This window comes from Nylanderia fulva, unplaced genomic scaffold (genome assembly GCF_048542155.1).
Source record: "Nylanderia fulva isolate GAGA-0341 unplaced genomic scaffold, ASM4854215v1 Scaffold18, whole genome shotgun sequence".
Lineage (NCBI taxonomy): Eukaryota > Metazoa > Arthropoda > Insecta > Hymenoptera > Formicidae > Nylanderia > Nylanderia fulva.
The window spans coordinates 625,632-645,676 of record NW_028190055.1 but is presented as its reverse complement, the minus strand read 5'-3'; the positions used below and the strand labels follow the sequence as shown (position 1 = coordinate 645,676).

The 20,045-nt window shown below is 30.5% G+C and overlaps 2 protein-coding genes across 4 annotated transcripts; both read right to left on the bottom strand.

The window, feature by feature from the left end:
* Positions 1–881: 881 nt before the first annotated feature.
* Positions 882–10,253, bottom strand: Set2 (SET domain containing 2). 3 transcript variants are annotated; one of them, XM_029312416.2, is made up of 15 exons: positions 9,603–10,253; positions 8,419–8,700; positions 6,903–8,298; positions 5,995–6,648; positions 5,744–5,863; positions 5,396–5,524; positions 5,067–5,268; positions 4,864–4,961; positions 4,571–4,739; positions 3,831–4,482; positions 3,685–3,742; positions 3,178–3,536; positions 2,289–3,061; positions 1,738–2,076; positions 882–1,662 (listed from the first exon to the last, which is right to left on the bottom strand). In XM_029312416.2, the coding sequence occupies exons 2-15, from the start codon at positions 8,660–8,662 to the stop codon at positions 1,507–1,509; spliced, it is 5,349 nt and encodes a 1,782-aa protein (XP_029168249.2). In that variant the 5' UTR covers positions 8,663–8,700; positions 9,603–10,253; the 3' UTR covers positions 882–1,506. The 3 variants fall into 3 exon arrangements, with proteins under 3 accessions (XP_029168249.2, XP_029168247.2, XP_029168248.2); XM_029312414.2 differs by having other exon boundaries at positions 6,903–8,700; XM_029312415.2 differs by having other exon boundaries at positions 6,903–8,700; positions 10,017–10,253.
* A 1,067-nt stretch (positions 10,254–11,320) lies between these two features.
* On the bottom strand, positions 11,321–17,243 carry LOC114938483 (uncharacterized). Its single transcript, XM_029312471.2, has 5 exons — positions 17,014–17,243; positions 13,837–16,798; positions 12,974–13,596; positions 12,603–12,730; positions 11,321–12,496 (listed from the first exon to the last, which is right to left on the bottom strand). The coding sequence occupies exons 1-5, from the start codon at positions 17,137–17,139 to the stop codon at positions 11,557–11,559; spliced, it is 4,779 nt and encodes a 1,592-aa protein (XP_029168304.1). The 5' UTR covers positions 17,140–17,243; the 3' UTR covers positions 11,321–11,556.
* Between the last annotated feature and the right edge of the window lie 2,802 nt (positions 17,244–20,045).

Genomic DNA, 20,045 nt, shown 5'->3' with positions numbered 1-20,045 from the left:
AATCAATTTAAATAAAAATAAAATAAACAAAAAAAATGATTAAAGTTAAATAATCTTTCATAGCAAATAATTTTTTTTTGTATTTTTAAATATTGCATATTGTTTGCATAGCTTTAGTACTGCTTTAATACATTTAAATAAGTATAGCAAAATTTATTAAAATAAATAGACATATATATTTCAAATATATATATTTTATAGAACAAGTATAAAATTTTTATTATTTTATGTATACACATATATTTTCTTTTAAATATGTATAAAATTTATTTATTTAATTTGATTAGCTTAAATTACTATTATTTTATTAATTTGTTATTATATTCTTAAATAAATTATTATATTAGATAATATATTATTCTTATATGCGGTCAAATACACATTTAAAATATTATATGTTTAAAAATACTTTATCTTCCTTTAACATTTAGTTATCTGTTGAACTTTTGTAATTTTGAGAATAGAACATAATTATAAAAGTAAAAAACAATTGTTAGAAATTATAAATAAACACAGAATTTAAAGAGGATTTAAATATAATTTGTAATTGTCGAAATATGTATATATGTATATATATAATACATAACACTGAATTATACAACTTTACATCTAGTTGTTAAGATAGAGAAATATATATATTCCAGTTTTATTATGTGTTATATATTATATAATTAATTACTGAATCAACATAATCAGTTATTAAACAATTCATCATCAACATTTTTGAAGAATATATTTAGTATTAAGCATATTGTATAAAAGGTTAAAAAATAATAGGTATTATAATATATTATAATAGATAATAGATATACAATGTATGAATCTAAAAAATAAATACTGCAATTGATAAATAATTACTGTAAATAATAACAGTAATAACATAAATATAGAATTTTTATTTAATTTTTTACATTGCTTCCATTTAAAAAATTGCATCAATTTTTGTATCATATAGATATAATGTTAATGATGCAAAGTTAAACTTATAAATGCAAGATTTTGCTTTCCATTTTGTGTTCAGTTTTTATCGATTTTATGCAAGTCAGGAAGCATATATAACAGCAACTCAGTATATATATGAAGCAGTTAAAAATTATATTATTTACAAGAGAATTATTTTGTGGCATACAAATAAATATTTATCGATCTATATCAATTTTCTAATAGATACCTGAAAGGTAGGTAAAATGGTATCTTATACAATATCAGAGTACATATTTTACACTTGTATTGGCATATAAGTTACAATATTTATAAAAGGTATAACATGTGTGCAAGAGAGTTAGCATCTATAAATGAATATATGTTAAATTTATACGTGTGTATGGAAAAAATTAAAAATTTGCTAAATCATGAAAAAATTTGTATCATGATATACACACAAATTTACCTATTTTACAATAGTACAATTACAAATGTATCTACATATCTAAATATATTTCACGATAGTCGAAGTAGAAGAACTCGCGTGCAATAAATAACAAATTTATTCTATAAATTACACAACTAATCCTCATCTGTACCTTTCTGATACACTGCTCCAAACTTGCTCATATACTTACGTACAAAGTCTTTTGCTTTATGTTTAACATTTTCATTACATTGTAATTCTTCTACGCTTTTACAATGCTTTAATTCCTTTGCAAGTACAAAATGTGTTAACTGTAACAGAATGTACAATAATAAGTAAATTATGATAATATTTATTATGATAGTAAGCAAAAATTCTCAATATACCTTTCTAGCTAGATGTTTAAAATCTTCAGTATTAGTTATTCTACCTTGTTTACATTCAGTTTTCCTATATGGATTTAAAAAGTGAACCATCACATTAGCCATATTTGTTCTGAATGCTTCCTTGATTTTTCTTTCAGTTTTCGTAGAATGCATTTCAGCTGATGTTGATTGTTGCAACTTGTTTAATCCATGTCGCGAATGAGATTTCGATTTATTACTTCGTCTATGTTTCTTTAGTTTCTCAACATCTTTTAGTTTGGCTCTTTCTTTCTGTCGTCGCAATTTCTCTTTTATTTCTTTATATGCTTTATGATCAACCCGATCTTCTTCCCTACGTGGCTATAATGTAAATAGATTGATTAAAATTCTATAGCTGTATATATTAAAAGTTTTAGACTCATATTAATATTAACAAGTTTAATAATACATCGTGACATACAAAATGACAGTTCTTTCTTTCATTTAAGTAACTCCTTTTGTAATTTAAAAAAAATTTTTAATTTTTTAAGATATTAACATAAAATAAATACAGAAAATTAAATTTTACTTACACTAATAATTCTTTCTTGGACTAAACCATCCCTTCTCTTTTTAGACTCCGGCAACGGCAGTGAACTTCCGATCAATTGACCACTTAATTTTTTAGATACATTTGGCCTAGATAAAGGACTTTCTGTTAAAGAGCTACTTGCCTCCATATCATCATTTTTTTGATCCTCATTATGATCATCATCGATATCTTCGTCATCCTCATTCGATGAACTAGATTCTTCGCTAGATTCCGAAGTAGATGACGAGTCTGGTTGTACTCCGATATGATCGGGTGGTGGAGGTAACCACTGCGATACTCTTTCCTTTACATGGTAATAATATGTTCTACCTCTGTTATCTGTCGCACTCTTCCATTTCGGTGGCAAATCTATCGGTGAAATTTCAGGTTGTGCCGGTCGATTCGTGCTGACGCTTTCCCCAGATGTATGATTAGAAAATTGTTCATCTGCGAGTTTTTCGTGATTATAAAGAGGCGTCTGAATTGATATAGGAGGAGTTCCGCCATGAACAGACACTAAATTATTTGGAAGAGATAGTTGCCCTTCGGAATATGGTTGCGGATGCGATATCAAAGAATAGGAAGATGTTGTTTGACTGAACACAGGCGTCTGACTTAACGAGTAAGCTACTGGTGGAATACCAGTCGTAATTCCGGACGATATATCGGTTGTCATTGTTGATGATAGTACATGAGGACTCTGGCTTATTATACCGGTAGATTGAGGTCCTCCTACGTATACAGGAGTACATTGTTGCGTTGCTTCTCCCCCATCTATAAAAAGAATTTCACATTTTTTTCTATTAAATATTTTTAAAATATAAAAATGTATGCATTTTTTATTACACAAATTATTTAAAAAATGCATGAAGTATAATAATAAATATTACCTTGAGGGGGATAATGTTGCCATTGGCTTAATGTTGGATTATAAAAAACAGGATAACCAGTTTGAGGATCAACCATGGCAGTGGTATGAGGATCTATACCCAATGCTAAACATCTATTCTCATGCTCTTGCCATGATTCTTGCTGTTGACGACGTTGTCTTTCCTCTTCTTCTTTCGCGACTTTTAATGCAAATAATTGTCTACGCTCGTACTTCGTCATTCGTGGTATAGGAACTAGACTACGTTCTTCTAATCTTTTATCTTTTGTCCTACTATGCTCAGTTTCTGGAGATTCTCGTCCTCGTCTTCTGTCACCACGTTTGTCAACTTCACTTCGATTATATCTATCAGATCTATGCCTATAAGAGTTTATGAAATCAATTAATATTTTTTAAACTTAATCAGTATATAAATTTATTCAGTATTATACATTGTATATATTGAGTATCACAAAGAAGTGTGCATATAATTACAATGATACACATTAATAAACATACAAACACGTACCTATCGTACGATGTGCCTCTCTTTTCTTCTTTCTCCAATTCTTCTCTATATCCTCGATCTGTAACAAAAATTAATATTAAATAGATGTTAATAAATCTTACTACTTTTGTTTTTTTTTTATGTTATAAATACATTATAGAAAATACCTGCTTCTCTTTCATGTTCTTTCATTTGTTCAATCCTTTCTTTTTTCGGTATTCTAAAAACTTCTTTTAGATTGGACCATTCAGCAAGAAGACTAGAAGCCAAATCAGGTATAAGATTCTGATCTGTATTTTCTGATTTAATTTCGCTAACTGCCAAGCAATTTTCAATATTATTATTTCGTTTATCTGGAATGTCATTCAAACGTTCATCAAGAGTTTTCTTTTCATTGCTATTAGAATTTTCTTCACAGGTCGTCTTTGATTTAACTTGATCATCTTCTGGTGAATCAGCATTTGGAGAAAGATATAATCTTTTCGCCCATCTTTCAACTACACCATATATTTTACTATCCATTAACATTGTCTTGTTTGGTATTGGCAGTGTATTTAGAGTTTTTAGCACTTCTAAACGAAATTGTTGAGCTTCTTCTGATTCATTTGCAGCAATATCCATAACATAACTCCAAATTAAACGTAATCCATGATAATCCAAAAATAATCTTCGACAGGGTTGTTCGCCGCTCTGTATGAGACGCAACAAGCGTGTTCTATGTTTTAATTCTCTACTACGAACCATTAATCTGCTTAATGTTAATGTGTGTGCACGGTTTTTCAAACCACCCGAACACAACTTGTCCATTTCTTCCTCCAACTAAAATAAACGAAAAAAAGATAACATGAAAAAATACACTATTTAATCATGTATAATGTTTATTAATATTATTAATTGCAATACTTACATCTTCATCTTCCATATAATCAACAGGTTTCTTCTCTTCTTTCTTCCTCTTCGTATCTCTTTCGCGTTTCTCTTCAATCTTTTCAATCTTCTCCTTTTCTTCTTCAGGTGTATCGCCTATCCAGCCTCGACAATTTGGCGCTTCGCAATAACACTTTTGAGCTTCCTTGCTAATATTTAAATAAATAATTAAATAATTGTGTAAAAATAAAAACAAATATATATATATAATTTATACATATAAAAAGTTGATTTGTAATTATTGATATAACAATATATCATCAAAAAACGTACCCATAACGTTGAAAATGATAATCAAATGTAATTTCTTCACCGGCAGATATACATTTTTTATTAAAAAATCCTATGCGTAATTCACCATTTACTGTCCACTAAAAAAATTTGTTCATCAATAAGATTTCAAGATATCATAAACGTACAATTAGATTCACAAAAAAACTGCTTTTATTAGTTTGTAAAAAATAAAAAAAATTTACTTTTTGCGTTTCTGCGTTTGGATCACAACTATGATTAATAAATCGGGATACATTTCCTTTCATAGTAGCATCTATAATCTGATCGGACTTCAATGCCATAAAATAATAATGTCTATTTTTGTCTTTAGAATATTCTTTTGCTCGACGTTTAAAATCTTTTGGATCTACAACTTCACCAACATATTCCATTATAAATTCGCCCCTGTAATTGTAAACAAAAATAAAGATATAAAACTTAGATATACATTTTTTTATTTTATCATCTTTATCCTATTTCTCATTTGAGACTATTATTCATATATTTTTTATTTATTTAAAATTTTACTTACGCCATTATATCAACAACAGCACGTAAACCAAAACCTTTTTTCTCCGTTCGAAACACTTCACATTTGGCATATTCACAATTTTGAAATCTTTTATTTGTACATCTATCACCTACTACACATCTAGGTCCACTGTAATAAGAATACAAAAACAACATTATTATCTATATCATATTTACTTATTCTATTACTATTATAATTCATTTATATAATTCATTCTTCTTTAAAAAAAAAAAAAAAAAACTATTGTACTTTATTTATTATTTTAACAGCTATATCTTTTTCTTTCTCTTGTCTTGTACAGACATAAATTATAAAACTGAATTTTTATTACTTTAAAAATATATTTACCATTCTATCATGAGAAGTCTATTAAGGCAATCCTCTCCACAACCAAGTTCTCCTCTCTCAATTTCTTCTTCAGTTAAAAAACAATCACATACCATTCTTTTAGTTTCTTTGTTTGTATATCTGGCAACAAATGTTATAAATATTTAATACACACAAGTGTATATGTATATTAGAAACAATATTCATATATTTAGCAAAGAACACAATATTAATGCTTTATATAATCTTAAATATCATCTACTTATATATACCTTTCAGTAAGATATAAATTTTCACGTAGGTGTTCAAATTGACTGAGTCTTTCTTCCATTTCTCTATCCTCTGTTTCAGTAACCATTGGTAAGGAAATTTTAGCTCCTATAGTTTTTGGAATTTGTGGTATTGTTGAAACAATAGAAACATTATTGGATGTTATTGATGCATCTTTGACTTGCTCTGTTTCTGTACAAGGTTTTATATTTTTGTTAACAATATTATGTTTCGATTCTGACGACGTATTCGATTCTCCAGTGTTTACTGCACAACGGCCTAATTCAGATGGGACAGATGCAACAGATGATCCAAACATTGATGTAGGAGTAATGACAGATCCAAATCCTGTACATGACCCACCCATTTCAAGTTCACTCGATCTTCGCCAACGAGATTTTACTTTAACTGGCTTTGAAGAGTCAGAATCATATCCTGTTGTATTATAATTAGTACTTAAAGGTGCTGAAATATCCAGCGACATTGCTATCTTGCTAGAATTATTTTCCTTATCACATTGCGTCTCAGAATTATCTATTTTTACTTCCTGAGAGATAGAAGGATTTATATTATTAACTACTTTATCTTTTTCTTGTTGAAGAGTTACTTTTGAAATATCTATGTTAGGCTTTGTAACCAAGCCACGTCCGCGAGATCTAAAAAAATTAATTTTTTCATATTAAAATTTAATTAAAAAATTTTTTTAAAACTTAATTAGAAAATTATTTATCAAAACAAATCGTAATTTTAACTTTTTTAAAAAATAGTATTTATATTTTACTAATATGTAAAATAATATAATATAAAAAATGTTATATATATAAAATATATTAATTTTTATCACATTAAAAATAAGAAACTTATTTACTGTAATTTTTATATTTTAAGATTAAATTATTTAATGTCATACCTCTGTTTCATCAATCCAATAGATCGAATTCTACTACTTCGTCTTACTCCTGAACTATTTGAACCGCTCTCGGAACCTGTTGTATCAGTACTTCCACTACGACCTCTAAATTCTATTTTTTTATCAATATCACTTGTATTGCCAGTTGCATTTTTTACATCATGCTCGCGTCCTTTACAATTGGTAAGCGATAATAATGTATCGTTACTGTTTTCACTACTGCTGCATAACTTAATATCTTCGCAATCGATTTTGCTATTGTCTCCTTCACTATCTTGATATTCATCAATAGTTGTTACATGTTCAGGATTCTTTTGCTGGCTTATATTTTTCTTATCTTGTGTTTTTGACTTTAATAAAACTCGATCTGTATATTGAAGTTTATCATTGCAAGAATTGGGTTTCAATAGATTTTGTTCTTGATTTTTAATAATATTATTAGGTTCCACAGTTTTCGAAAATATTTCTGTAATATGAGAATTAACAGTATTATTTGGATGATGCAACTGCTCCATTTTATCTAATATTGATGAACTACTTTCATCGTCGATATTTAAAGGGGACAGTTTTTCCACATTTAAAGGAGTTTGTACCGGAGAGTCACTACTTTCCACACTAGAGAGATCATTCACCAATTTTTGTATCTCTTTTGAACATTCATTTATTTGCATATTCGCCAATTTAGTATCTATTTTATTAAACGTATCTTCTTTTAATAAATCTGTATGCATACTTCTTGCTTTCAAGTCTTTACCTTCTCGCTTGCAACTAATTCTTTTTTCATTAGGAAAGCCAGAATCCACTTCAGTAGAACACATTTGCACTTTATCAGATATCGATTCTGAAATTTCCTTTCTTATTTTATCATAAATTGTTTTATTATTCTTTTGTTTTTTACGATCTTCTAATACAATTTTCTTCTTGTTAATATAAGGTTTATTCACATTGGAATCCATAATATTACAATTTTTACTACTTGAAGTTACCGATTCATCCGTATTCACAGTTGATATGGAATTTTCTAATTTATTACTATGTACACTATTAAAACTTTCTCGAATAATATATTCATTGTTCGAAATATTTTCTGAATTAGATGTTATCACCATAGATTCATTCTCATTTTGTATCACAGTAAATTCCACAATATTCTTCTCTTCTACATTAGGTTCATTAACAAGTAATACTTGTTCAACCACAACATTATCTTGTGCCAAAGTGTAACTATTGTCTGCAACATCTTCTTCCATTTCCATTTCTTCACAGATTATCGTTTCCTCTATGACACCTTCCGACCACATCTCCACTTCGCTCGACGCAGATGTAGGCAGAGATTCATTGCTTGGATTTGGATTACCGACAACGACTTGTCGTACATCTTCTGGACTAAGTTTCTCTGATTCATTAATTATATTATCTATATCATCTTGACTGTCACTTTCAACCGCATCCCGCTTATATTGAGAAGCATTGTATACAATATTCTCATTATTTACAACTACATTGTTAGAGATACCTTTATGTTTGCTATGCTTCTTCAGAGAATTTTGATTCTTCTTTGATAAAACTCGGCTATGATCCTCACTAGTAGATTTGGAGTTTTCAAAACTGTTTGAGCAAGATGTTTCCAAAATGTTTCCATTTATTTTCTTTTCTTCTAACTGTTTCTTAGCTATCTGTCTGCTAGATTTACGCACAGGTACATATTTATGAGATGATTTTTCAGATTCTTTTACTTCGGTTTTACGTCTACGTGCCATTTTGATTCCATATATATATGTATTTATACAGTCTCAGTCTGAAATAATTAAAATTAGCAAAATTAGATTATCATAAATCTGATCTTTATTCAAGGCAAATGTATCATCAATATATATGTATATATAGATTATAATATTATATACATATTTCAATATTTTTTCTTTATATTATTATATTGTTTATATCTGAAACAATTTTGCAATATCTAAAATTTTATATAACTACTAAATAGCAACTTAAAAATCTCAGTTCTAGAAAGTGCCAAATACATTGATAATTTAAGTATTGCTTGCTATATTTACACTTTAAATAAATATAAAAAAAGAATTATAAAAATTATACCATACACACACACACACACACACACACACACACACACACACACACACACACACACACACACACACACACACACACACCACACACACACACACACACACACACAGCAAGAAAAACTGATTTTCTTACAAAGTTTTTTAAATCAAATGTTTTGCTTAAATAATGCTTGTTACATTTATATAAATACAAATATAAATAAAAAACATTAACAAAATATATAGATATATTAATCTCAAGGTCAGTATTATCTTAAAGACCGCGTTTATGTGTGTGTTCTATCTTTAAAATTAAATACACATAACTAAAAGATGTTTCTCTAGTGTATATCCCCTCTCTGAAATATATTGCTTTCTCTCTCTGCAACATTTGTGAAGATTACAATTCAAGCAATAATATAAAGCGTGTATGCATATTATAAGGATTCTTCCGAGAGAATCATCCAATCGTTAGAGACAATCGTATTGCATTATAAAATAAACCGTCCTGTCATGAAGTCGTTTTTTTTTTTTTTTTTTTTTTTTTTTTGCAAAGACGAGAGACATCTGATCACGATTCTTTCGTCCTCGCCTCGTAATAGATCAATTGCATTTCCGCACTCACCATATACTTCTGAAATCACGTCCGGCAATTGCAACACAAAATTCATCGCTCAGAAGGCTGCTTAATAATATCTGATGCTTCCAAATAAATGCTGTTTCGTAGTTTTCCAATTTACCGACATAATAACTGAAGTACGGGATAGCAACGAACCCGCTAAAACGGATCGCTCTGAGGACGGCTACGTATCGTAGTAGGCTCAACGAGGCTGCGAATTGTTATCAACTTTGACGTCCCGATGATCGGAACACGCTGTACACATCGATAGCTCCTCGTCGATACGGATCTCTTTCTCTCTCTTTCTCTCTCGCTCCTCTCCGTCTCCTCACTCTCTCTCTCTTTCTCACACTCTCTCTCTCTCTCTCTCTCACTCTCTAGGGTAGCTGTATGAATTGAATCTCGCTCGGCGTTCGTCACCTTTTGGCACTAAACGAAATAATCCTCCTATGCTCCTCTGGGCGAGCTTTATTCGGCGATCCTGTCAGGTGCGACCAGAGGAAAGACCATTCCGTTAAAAGGCCCGGAGAACTCGCGAATAAAAATCGTCGCGATGTACATACATTCTCGTGTACATTTATCGCCCACTGAGTGTATATCGCTTCCTCGGCTCCCCCGTGTACGGCTCTCTCGCTGTTGCGAATGACAGCAGCGCCACCGACAGCCTATAGCGGAACGCGAAATTACGGCAAAGCATAGACGAAAAAAATAACAAGAGGGAACAATGAGGGCTCTATTTTCGGCAAACAGAGAGTCCATCAATGAAGCGAATCAAGACACCCGATTGGCTGAGCGCCATATTATGTACTATCGATATGTACTTTCGATATATTGCAACTATTGATGCATCTATAATATTTTATATCTACGACAATCGTTTTCGCGCGCGAATTATATTAATATACTACGAGATTTTATTCGAAAGTAAAATTCGTGTAAATTATTTCTTTCGCGTAAAGTTTCGTGTGCTCAAAAAGCGCGGTCCCGATTCGTTTCGCAAAGAATGATCGCACGAACGTCGTATTTTCTGTGCAGCTAATATTGGTTTGAAGAAGACAACGAAAAAAAGGTACGTGCAAGTTCGAAAATGTCCGCTTGCGCGAATTATACGAGAAATAATTTCTTCGATTATTCTCGTAAAACATTTCTAAATATTCAACTGCTTGATTTATTTGTCGTTGTATGCGAAAGATGATTATAAAAAGATGACTAAGTACAAAGTTATATCTTTTTTTGAAAATATATAAAAATAATTTTGTGAAAATATCATGTAAAAAATATATAAAGTGAAAATATATTTAGAGAATATATATTTTCTTAAACATATATTTACCTTATATATTTCTATTTTATAAATTATATATTTCCTATAAACCATTAACATTTGAAATTATTCTCAGTCTTAAATTTCATATATTTTTTATAACTTACAAAATGTTTAATAGATAATTTTATGCTTAAAATTTTAGAAAAATATTTCTTGTCAATCTAAATATAGTAGTCATAATTCATGATTTTCAATTTTATATACGATTGGAATAGAGTCAATAATTATTTTATTTCTATATAAAAAATTATAGATAGATATTAAAAAATTGCATTAGCTATAATTAAATATAATATTTTATGTTGTTACGTTTAATGCAATAAATATCAAAAAATTCCAATTATTTTATATTTTTACTTTTAAGTATATAGACTTTAAAATTGTTAGAAATGTATAGTTCTCTTTTTGCAAGCTATATTTATAACAAAAATATGAGCACTCTAATTATTACAATATACACACAACTGTTGTGTTGCATGTGTTCAATATGAAAATGATTTATGTATTAATATTTGAATATTTTATGGTCCCTATTTTACAATTAATCCCCCATAAAAAATTCCCGTCAAATATAATAATATATATATCTAAAAATAAGTAACTAATGAAATTATATATATATAACACTTTATGTCAGAGATTTTGTTGCTTATTATCAGATTTAGTTTTTGTAAGCGACACATTAGGTACAGTTAAACTATCACTTGCATCTTGAATGCTTTCAGACGTATTTGTAGTAGTAGATCTCTCACTATTGGAATTTGAGTTTTGAAATTTAGGCGTAGAAGTTCTTCCTTTTAAAAGCACAGCTTGCTCGGTACTTTTGCTAGCTTCTTTAATTGATATTGATGACACATCACTAATATCAGGAAAACCACTTGGATCATGTAGTTTTTTAGTAGGAGAAATCATTCTTCTAGCTGTATTTACTGGTGTAACATCTGAATTTGAGGATGAACTAAGAGCACTTGCTTCTCGAGTTTTCTTTAGTGTCGTAACAGCCCAGCCCAAACCTAGTTTCTTCAAAGCAGTTTCCATTTCTTCTGAAGATGAAGCATGCTTCAGAATATCTGACGATGGAGAACTCGTTATTTCGGAAATTCCAGACAATCCAGAAAAACTGTATGCACTAGTGGACGTTGTTTTATGTTTACTATCTTTATATAGATTATTAAAATCAGTACTTATAGAAGAACCGAGTTTTTCTTTTGTTTGAGATATAGGTTCCTCAGTAGTTGTGTTACATTGTAATTGTTTATTACATTTTTCAAGTATATACTCTTGTTCGGCTTCAATTTTTATTGCTGTACTATCAGCTGTATTTTTTAATTTTTCAGGAGATTTAGTTCTAGTTTCCTGTAATCTCTGTGCAAAGATCAATTCCTCAGCAGAAAGTTTCACACTGGATGTTGGTGATTTTTCTGAAGAATGTTGAGTCTGTTGAACAGGTAAAGGAGCCACATGCACTGAAGGTTTAGATTTTGCAGGGCTCTTGATACTTTTAGTAACTGTATCTGTTGTATCAAATTCCACTATCGTTGATAGTTCATGCCCTGATGATTCTAATTCTGACCTATTTGGATTAAAATAAAGATAATTCATGAAATATAAAGAATAAATTTAAAATAAAAGAATAATTAGAACATCTGCATTAAACAGAATTATTAGATTTAGTTTACCTGAATGGTCCATTTAACAATGTAACAGGAGGTTTAGGTCTTGTACCTATCGATGTCACAATTCCATGATTGCGTGATATTTTGGGAATACCAGTTAATATGGGAATGAAATCATTTTCTTTTGTTACCTGAAAATATATATATTTTTAAAGCACAATGTAAAGTAATATATCAATCGTATTTTAATGTTTATCTAGTTATTTCTTCAAATATTCAATATTAAGTATATGTACATATAAATATGAGGAATTACTATTAAAATTCTCGACATATTTAAATGTTGTTTTTTACATTTGTGTTTTCAAATAAATAAGATTCTACATTTATATTTTTTTAAGTATGTAGCATACAAATAAAAATATATTATTTACCTCTTGAGTAGAAGCAACTTCTTTTATAATACTATTATCTTTTTCATATTCTAGTGAGGTATTATTTTTAAGATTCTTAAAAGACATTTTATGTTGCATAGAGATTTCATCAGTCCCTCTTGAGGCGATGCTTGCCTTGTCTATATTCTTACTTTGTTCCAAAATTTCTTTCGACAATTTTTCTATTACCTCTTCTTCATGAAGAGAAAATGTACAGGGAGGCCAAGAATTACGATCTGACATTTTTGTTGCTTGAGGCTGCATTTTAAATCGATTAAGTTCTATATTAACTCTTTCATTGCTTATAATCTTTGGCTTAGCTTTGCTTTTTACTACTTCGGATTTCTGTATATGTGCTTTAACTGTATCTAGTGATTTACTTCTAGGAGTAGAAGTGATTGCTTGAACTTCTGCATCAGATGTAGGTTCATCCCTTGGAATTGCTTCACTTCCCACAATTCTTTGTGATTCAAAGAGAGTTCTTGCAAGTTGGGCATGAATTGTTTCTATACTCTCAATCAGCCTATGCACTGTTTGCTCATCCTCACGTATCGGTCTTGATGCAGTAGGTAGTTGCATTAAGCTAGTTTCATCACTTGGACTGATTAACGAAAAATCCATACCTGTAAAATAAAATATGTAGTTATTTATATTTCAGTTATATTTCAAAATGTGCAAAAACAATATTCTAAATATTCAATCTGATATATATTATTTAATATATTATTCAATTAAACACAATAGTTAATTATTTAAAGTAATTAATTGGATTCTACTCACACACAATAATATAAGAATATTTTATACTACTGATTAAAACTGAATTGTACGTATTATAAAAATTAATTTTTTTAATGCTTTACCTTTCTGTTCGTTTCGTACTTTTTCAATAAGATCAGTTAAAGATGCTATTCTTTCTGCACACAAGTTCTGAAGATCTTCGTATTTTTGTAATATTTCAGGACAATTTTTTAGCGCATAATCATGAATATCATCGAGTCTTGTATGTAACAATTTACATTCGGGATTTTTGCATATACAGACTTCGGATGATATTGAAGGCTGTTGCATAGATGTAATTGGCTGTTTTGATGTTACAGATGTTCTCTGACAAGTATCTGATGGATCTGTTAATGTAGACTGATCCTTTTGTGTCGATGAAAGTATAGTACTAGTATCATTAATTTGTGAGTTATTCATATTGTATCTAAGCATTCTGCTTATTCTATCACGATGTGGAATATTCGATGGCATCATCATTGTACGTGGCGAAGGAGTTTCTGGTGTAGAGACTGGACTGACCTCATGTCGTAATCTTCTTAATTCTTCGGGTCCTGGAGTATCTAACATCTCCAAAATTGGTGTAACATTAGTCAAAACGTCAAACATCGATTTAGGCTTTACAGGTGGTGGACTTGCAAACGATGTCGATGTATCGGAAGTATCCTTTATTCGAATCCACTTTTTCATTTGCGTGCGAACTCGATACGGTTTACTCGAAGTTTGTTCTTGATCGTTCATCCCTGAAAACGTTTGCGAGCTCTCCGCACTGGCGTCTATCGATACTCTTGTTTCCTGCGATGGATCTGTTTCATCGGTGAATGCAGACTTGCTCACATGTATGTCGACTCTTCTACTGGCTGTGTCCACCGGTGCATCTAAACATTTCGTCTTCTTTTGAGGACTAGTCAAACGAGTGCTTGACTGAGATCTTGAGAATCTTTTCGTAGGTGATGTTGCTTTAGAACTGACGGACGTTGAACGAATCTTCTGATAAATCCGAGGTGATAATCGCTTCGATACTCGTACGTTGCTTTTTCTTTTTTTAGGTGTTATAACTACTTCTTTCCTATCAATTTCAATGACCATTCTGCTAAGTTCGGAGCTTGTTGAATCACTACTGTTACTACTCTCATATGTCTCTGGTGTGATGACAGTAATTTTTGGTTCAATTGGATGAGGTATTCGATCAGTTGTATCTTTGTTGGAAAACGGTGTATCTGTATCTTTTTGAGGCAATTCCACTTGTATACTTTTATTCTCTGCTGGACTAATTTTGTCTAATTCTGCCTGTACAGCAATTTCAATCTTCTTCGCAGGTAATTTGTCCGATTTTTTCGTCTTTCGATCTTTCTTTACACATTCGTCGTTGTTAGACATATTTATAACTTTAATTTCGGGAGATAAAGGCTTGGCAGCTTTCGGTGTTTTTTTTGTCTGCATTTTATCTTCAAAAACCGGTTTTATACTTATATTAAATATATCATCTGGCAAACTTGAGCCAAATTCCTGTAGCAATAATCTTTTTTGTCTTTCGACCTTTTTCAGCATGTCCAATATTTGTTCTTCCCGTGACATTTCGCTATTTTTATCCCGTTGTATATAACAAACATCTGTCTCATCATCAACGAAATGAGATTCTTGCCATGTGGAATGAGGTACAGTATTATTTTTTCTTTGCGTTGGTAAAGTGATTACTCTTTCTGCGAGATGAGGATATTGAGCCGGCGTACCATCAATATCAATAATTTTTTTTGCTGCACGATTCAATTTCTTTTGATGTTCGTCTTGACATTTATTTCTCTGATGTAATCGTGCATGTGTATTTTCTTCAGTAGATTGAACTTGACTAGCTTTTAATCTGCGCTCTTCTTGTGCAAGATGATCTAGATTCTGTATAAGTGCCTGGTAATCCCTTCGTACTTTTTCTCGCAAAATCGCATCTTCACCGCGACGCTGGGCATTTAATTTATGGCTTTCCAATATGTACGTTTTTATATTCTCTGCATCGTTTATCGCTCGTGCTGCTTCTACTGCATTTGGCTCATTTCCAATATCGATTCTTTCAACTATACCAGGAGGCCTATTGTAGACATTCCTTTGATGCATAGTATGGTCATACAATCGCACTTTGCTCTCTGTTGAAGATGTCTTTGGAGCTTTATAACATATTTGTTCTGTGACATCAGAAAAATATGACGAATCGTCGCTAATCGAGTTGGAACTATTACTGCTGATACTACTACTTATGCTATCTGACATATTTTGTGTATAATCATCTGGATTGTATCTTGCTACTTTTTCAGCCTCGGTTGGTGTAGTACTTATAGTAGGCACTGTTCTTCGTGGTAGTTGATCATCGCTTACATCATTGGTGATATATTCAATATGATTAACCCTGCTTCTCTTTTCTTTAGATGATTTATGAGATTGTACAGCAGATTGCTTTTGTAATTTTGAAAGGCCTGGTTTTGGTGATGCTTTCTGATGTTCTTTTAAATTAGATTTCTTCGATCTTTTGGGTGATTTTTTGGAGAAAATCTTTTTACTCTTTTTCTTTGGAGTTAATGTTTCAGGAACAACTTCTTCATTTGTATCTTCTTGGAAAGAATTTGTTTCCGATCTTTTATGTTCTTTAGGTGATATTAGCACTGGAAGTTTAGCTATCATTGCAGCCCTTGTATTTTCTATTTCTCGAACTTTACGTAATTTTTCTTGGTGAGCTGCTTCTGCGCTATCTTTCTGTTTTGCTTCTTTCATATGTTGTATAGCATCTTTTCCTCTTTTTAAGGCCATAGCTCTGTTTTTCCTTTCCTCTTCTTCTATTATTAGATTCACATCTGGTTGCAAAGCAGCAAGGGCATGGGCTTGACCAATATCTTCCAAATCTTCCTCATATTTCTGTTGTATATCCATGATTTTCCTATCATGCATCCGCTTGAGCTCTGACCTTCCATCCTTTTCCAATTTGCTAAGTTCTTCTTTCGCTATCTTTTTAGCACGTTCCAAAAGTCGATTTGATATTTCCTTTGATTGTTGCCGGACCTATATTAATAATACAATGTATCAGCTTAGAATTTTACAACATTTGACTAATATTTATGTACTGTCAAACACACGATATAACTGATTACAATTCTCGTGTAGAAAATTCCATGCAATCCTAGATTCCAAGTGAAAGCAAATTATAGATTTACACATTATTTGTATTTTTTAATCTGGATTAAATAAAAAAAATTTCGATAAAACCTGTAATATACCTGCTCCAGACGTAACCTTCGTCGACGATCACGTTCATTCTTTTTGATTTGATCTAAATCCGACAGTACCATTCTTCCACGGCGTATATTTGCAGGATTCCCGCTCACAGAAGCGTGTATTGACATATTTCATTGAAGAAGCGTTAAACCTATACTAGCTTTTATTATTGTTTAGCTTTGTATGTAGTTTAACTCAAATTTAAAATGACAGGAACGGCAGGAACGGCCATTCTGGTTGTTGACTCAGTGCTGACAACCCAAAAACAACAAAAACCCCTAGACAATTCAAAGCAAAGTAGTTTTTTATTTTGATGTTGTATATAATGCAAAATTGCAAATTATATATAAAATTTTATTCAAATTGTGATGTTAATAAAAGTGATATATTGATCAAATATTATAAATAAATAATAATATGTAACTTATACATATATACATATATATTATATAATATACATATATATAATAATATTATAACTATTATAAATATTATTATATTAAAATTTATATTATATTATATACACTGCAAAATTAGGTTTGATCACTGACGAACCTCGTCAGTGGTTTAATTAATTAAGGCTTGTTTAATTTTTAAATTATGTGTACTTCGTGTCAGAGTGGTTTGATTAATTTAGGCTTGTTTAATTTTTAAATTAGGCGCGCCTGATCGGACCAATGACAGCTGAGCGCTGCTTGCGATTACGACACAACGATCGACCAATCACAGCTGAGCGTTGCTTACGATTTCAGTGCAACTATCGGCCAATCACAGCGCGAGAATAATCTTGAGATATTTTAAACGCGAGATACAGCAAGTTGCGCGCCAACAGTCTTCGGGGCCTCGTCTTCGGTCGTGTCGGTGAGTCGAATTAAGTGAATTTCGCGAGTGTTTCGGCGATCCTGCTTGGATCAGTAGCATTATTCGCGATGCAGATCGAGAGGGGAATAATCGAACGTAAGAAGAAAGGCCCGAACGATGATAATTCGATCGATCCGTGTTTCATACATGCATCGGAGGCATTTGTCGGTCGCGAGTATTCGAGCCGGGAGTGCCGTATTGAGGAATTTGTGTGTTTTGTTCGGTCGATTTAAAGTGGAATAAATCCGAAAGTGTCAGTGAAGTGAAAAGAAATGAGCATAGTGAGTGTTGCTGGTGCTAAACCAGCTCAAGTGCATTTTTGGATTACGGGAAGAAAGAACCAGCTACCCCATCCCTCTCCCTCTCCCCTTCCCAAGGTCACAGGATTCATCGACTGGTGAGTGCATTCGTTTAATTGCACTTGGGTTATGAATTGTTTTATGCGCTCTCGATGCTCACTTAATCACGCTTTCGTGATCATTCTGACGATATTTCGTCGTAAGACATCAATTTCCGTACTTCGTTGAAAGATAGTCGACATGAATCTCTAGTCTACAAGGATGAAAAAAATGGCGAACTTTATAGATTTTATAGATTTTAGATCGCGTCGGTAACTGTTGCGTTTATCATGCGCGGTATCATTATTTATTTTTAATATACGTAACAGAAGTCGACATACATAATCTCTGTATTATCGACTGCGACTCAATGCACTTTACAGCGAATTATTGCGAATTATAATACATTAGGGTGACAAGTATCATATGATAAAAAAGAGCACATTTAGATTAGGAAATATTTTTCCATAGATGTCGTTATCTTCGAACAAGATGATACGCGCGTGAAAAGCGTCTGACGAAACGTTTGATTCTTCTTAAATTTAACTTCCATTGATGACCTGGATTCATAAATACATTATAAAAGTATTTATTTATGAAAAATGTGTCTTTATATAAATATGATATATGACTCACAGAATCGCATTACGCGTCTCGATACAAGATGAGATGAATTTTTCTAGTGACACTAAAATATTTTTTTACAAAAATTATGATAAAATTTTATAATAAAAATATATTACAAAAATTAAAGTAGTAATGTGTAAATAATTTTATAATACATTATAAACTAACGATTAATAGTTGTTTATTGAAATAAGCTTTTATTATTTACAACATATATTATTTTAATTCTTCATAACATATTTTTATTTTAAAGCATAATATGCAAATTAACGTTTAATAAGTTGATTTCTGTTAAATATATTATTTCAGTTTAAATAAACTTTATATAACTTTAAAAAGAAAATATACCTACTTTTAAATATAAAATTTTATTAATAAAAGATCTAGTTAACAAAAAAGCTAAATTTTTAATAAAGATGCTGTATTGCTTGAATCAAATAACTTCTTTACGAAACATTCTATAATCATTCTACAAATAAAATTTTCTTCCTGAATGATATAATATAAAATTAATCAACAAACATTTTCAATCTTTGTACAGCTATATACACTTTGCACCCCACTTTTTAAAAATTAATTCTTTAATACGGAAAATGAAAGCATTTTGTTTGTAATTGTTTGTAGTACTTAACAATAATTTAGTTTATAATATGCCAATTATTATTAAATGCCAATTATTTATTATTTATGATAATTAATTGTTTATGACGCTAAATATTTTATAAAAGTATGGTAACAATTTCGTCATATGAGAAATCGAGGTGATTATTTGTCGATAGAATATTCTGAAATTTTTTTTTATAATGATGATATTAATATAATATTATATATTTAGAATAATATATTTTACACAATGTTGATGTGATATTTTAAGAGATCTATTGAAAAAATCACTCTACAAGATACTAATCATTTTCGCTAAGGTAAAGTTGACTTTAAATTCAGGCCTTTGACATCCTCCATAAATATTTGTTGCAGTAGTTGAAAGAGTTCTTGAGATGAAACACTTCTTTAAAATAAAAATGTTTTTTTATTTCTATTTTGGATCGGCCGCTTATTGTCTTGTTTTACTCGATCCGTTTATTCGTTTAATCAATTAAAAAGAAAAAAATTCAAAGCGACCAGTTTCCACTTTGAGATATTTTAAATCCGCATGCGCAGTTTTTTTTTTAGAATCGTTTGTACTTGTTTATAGTGATTTTCGTTTC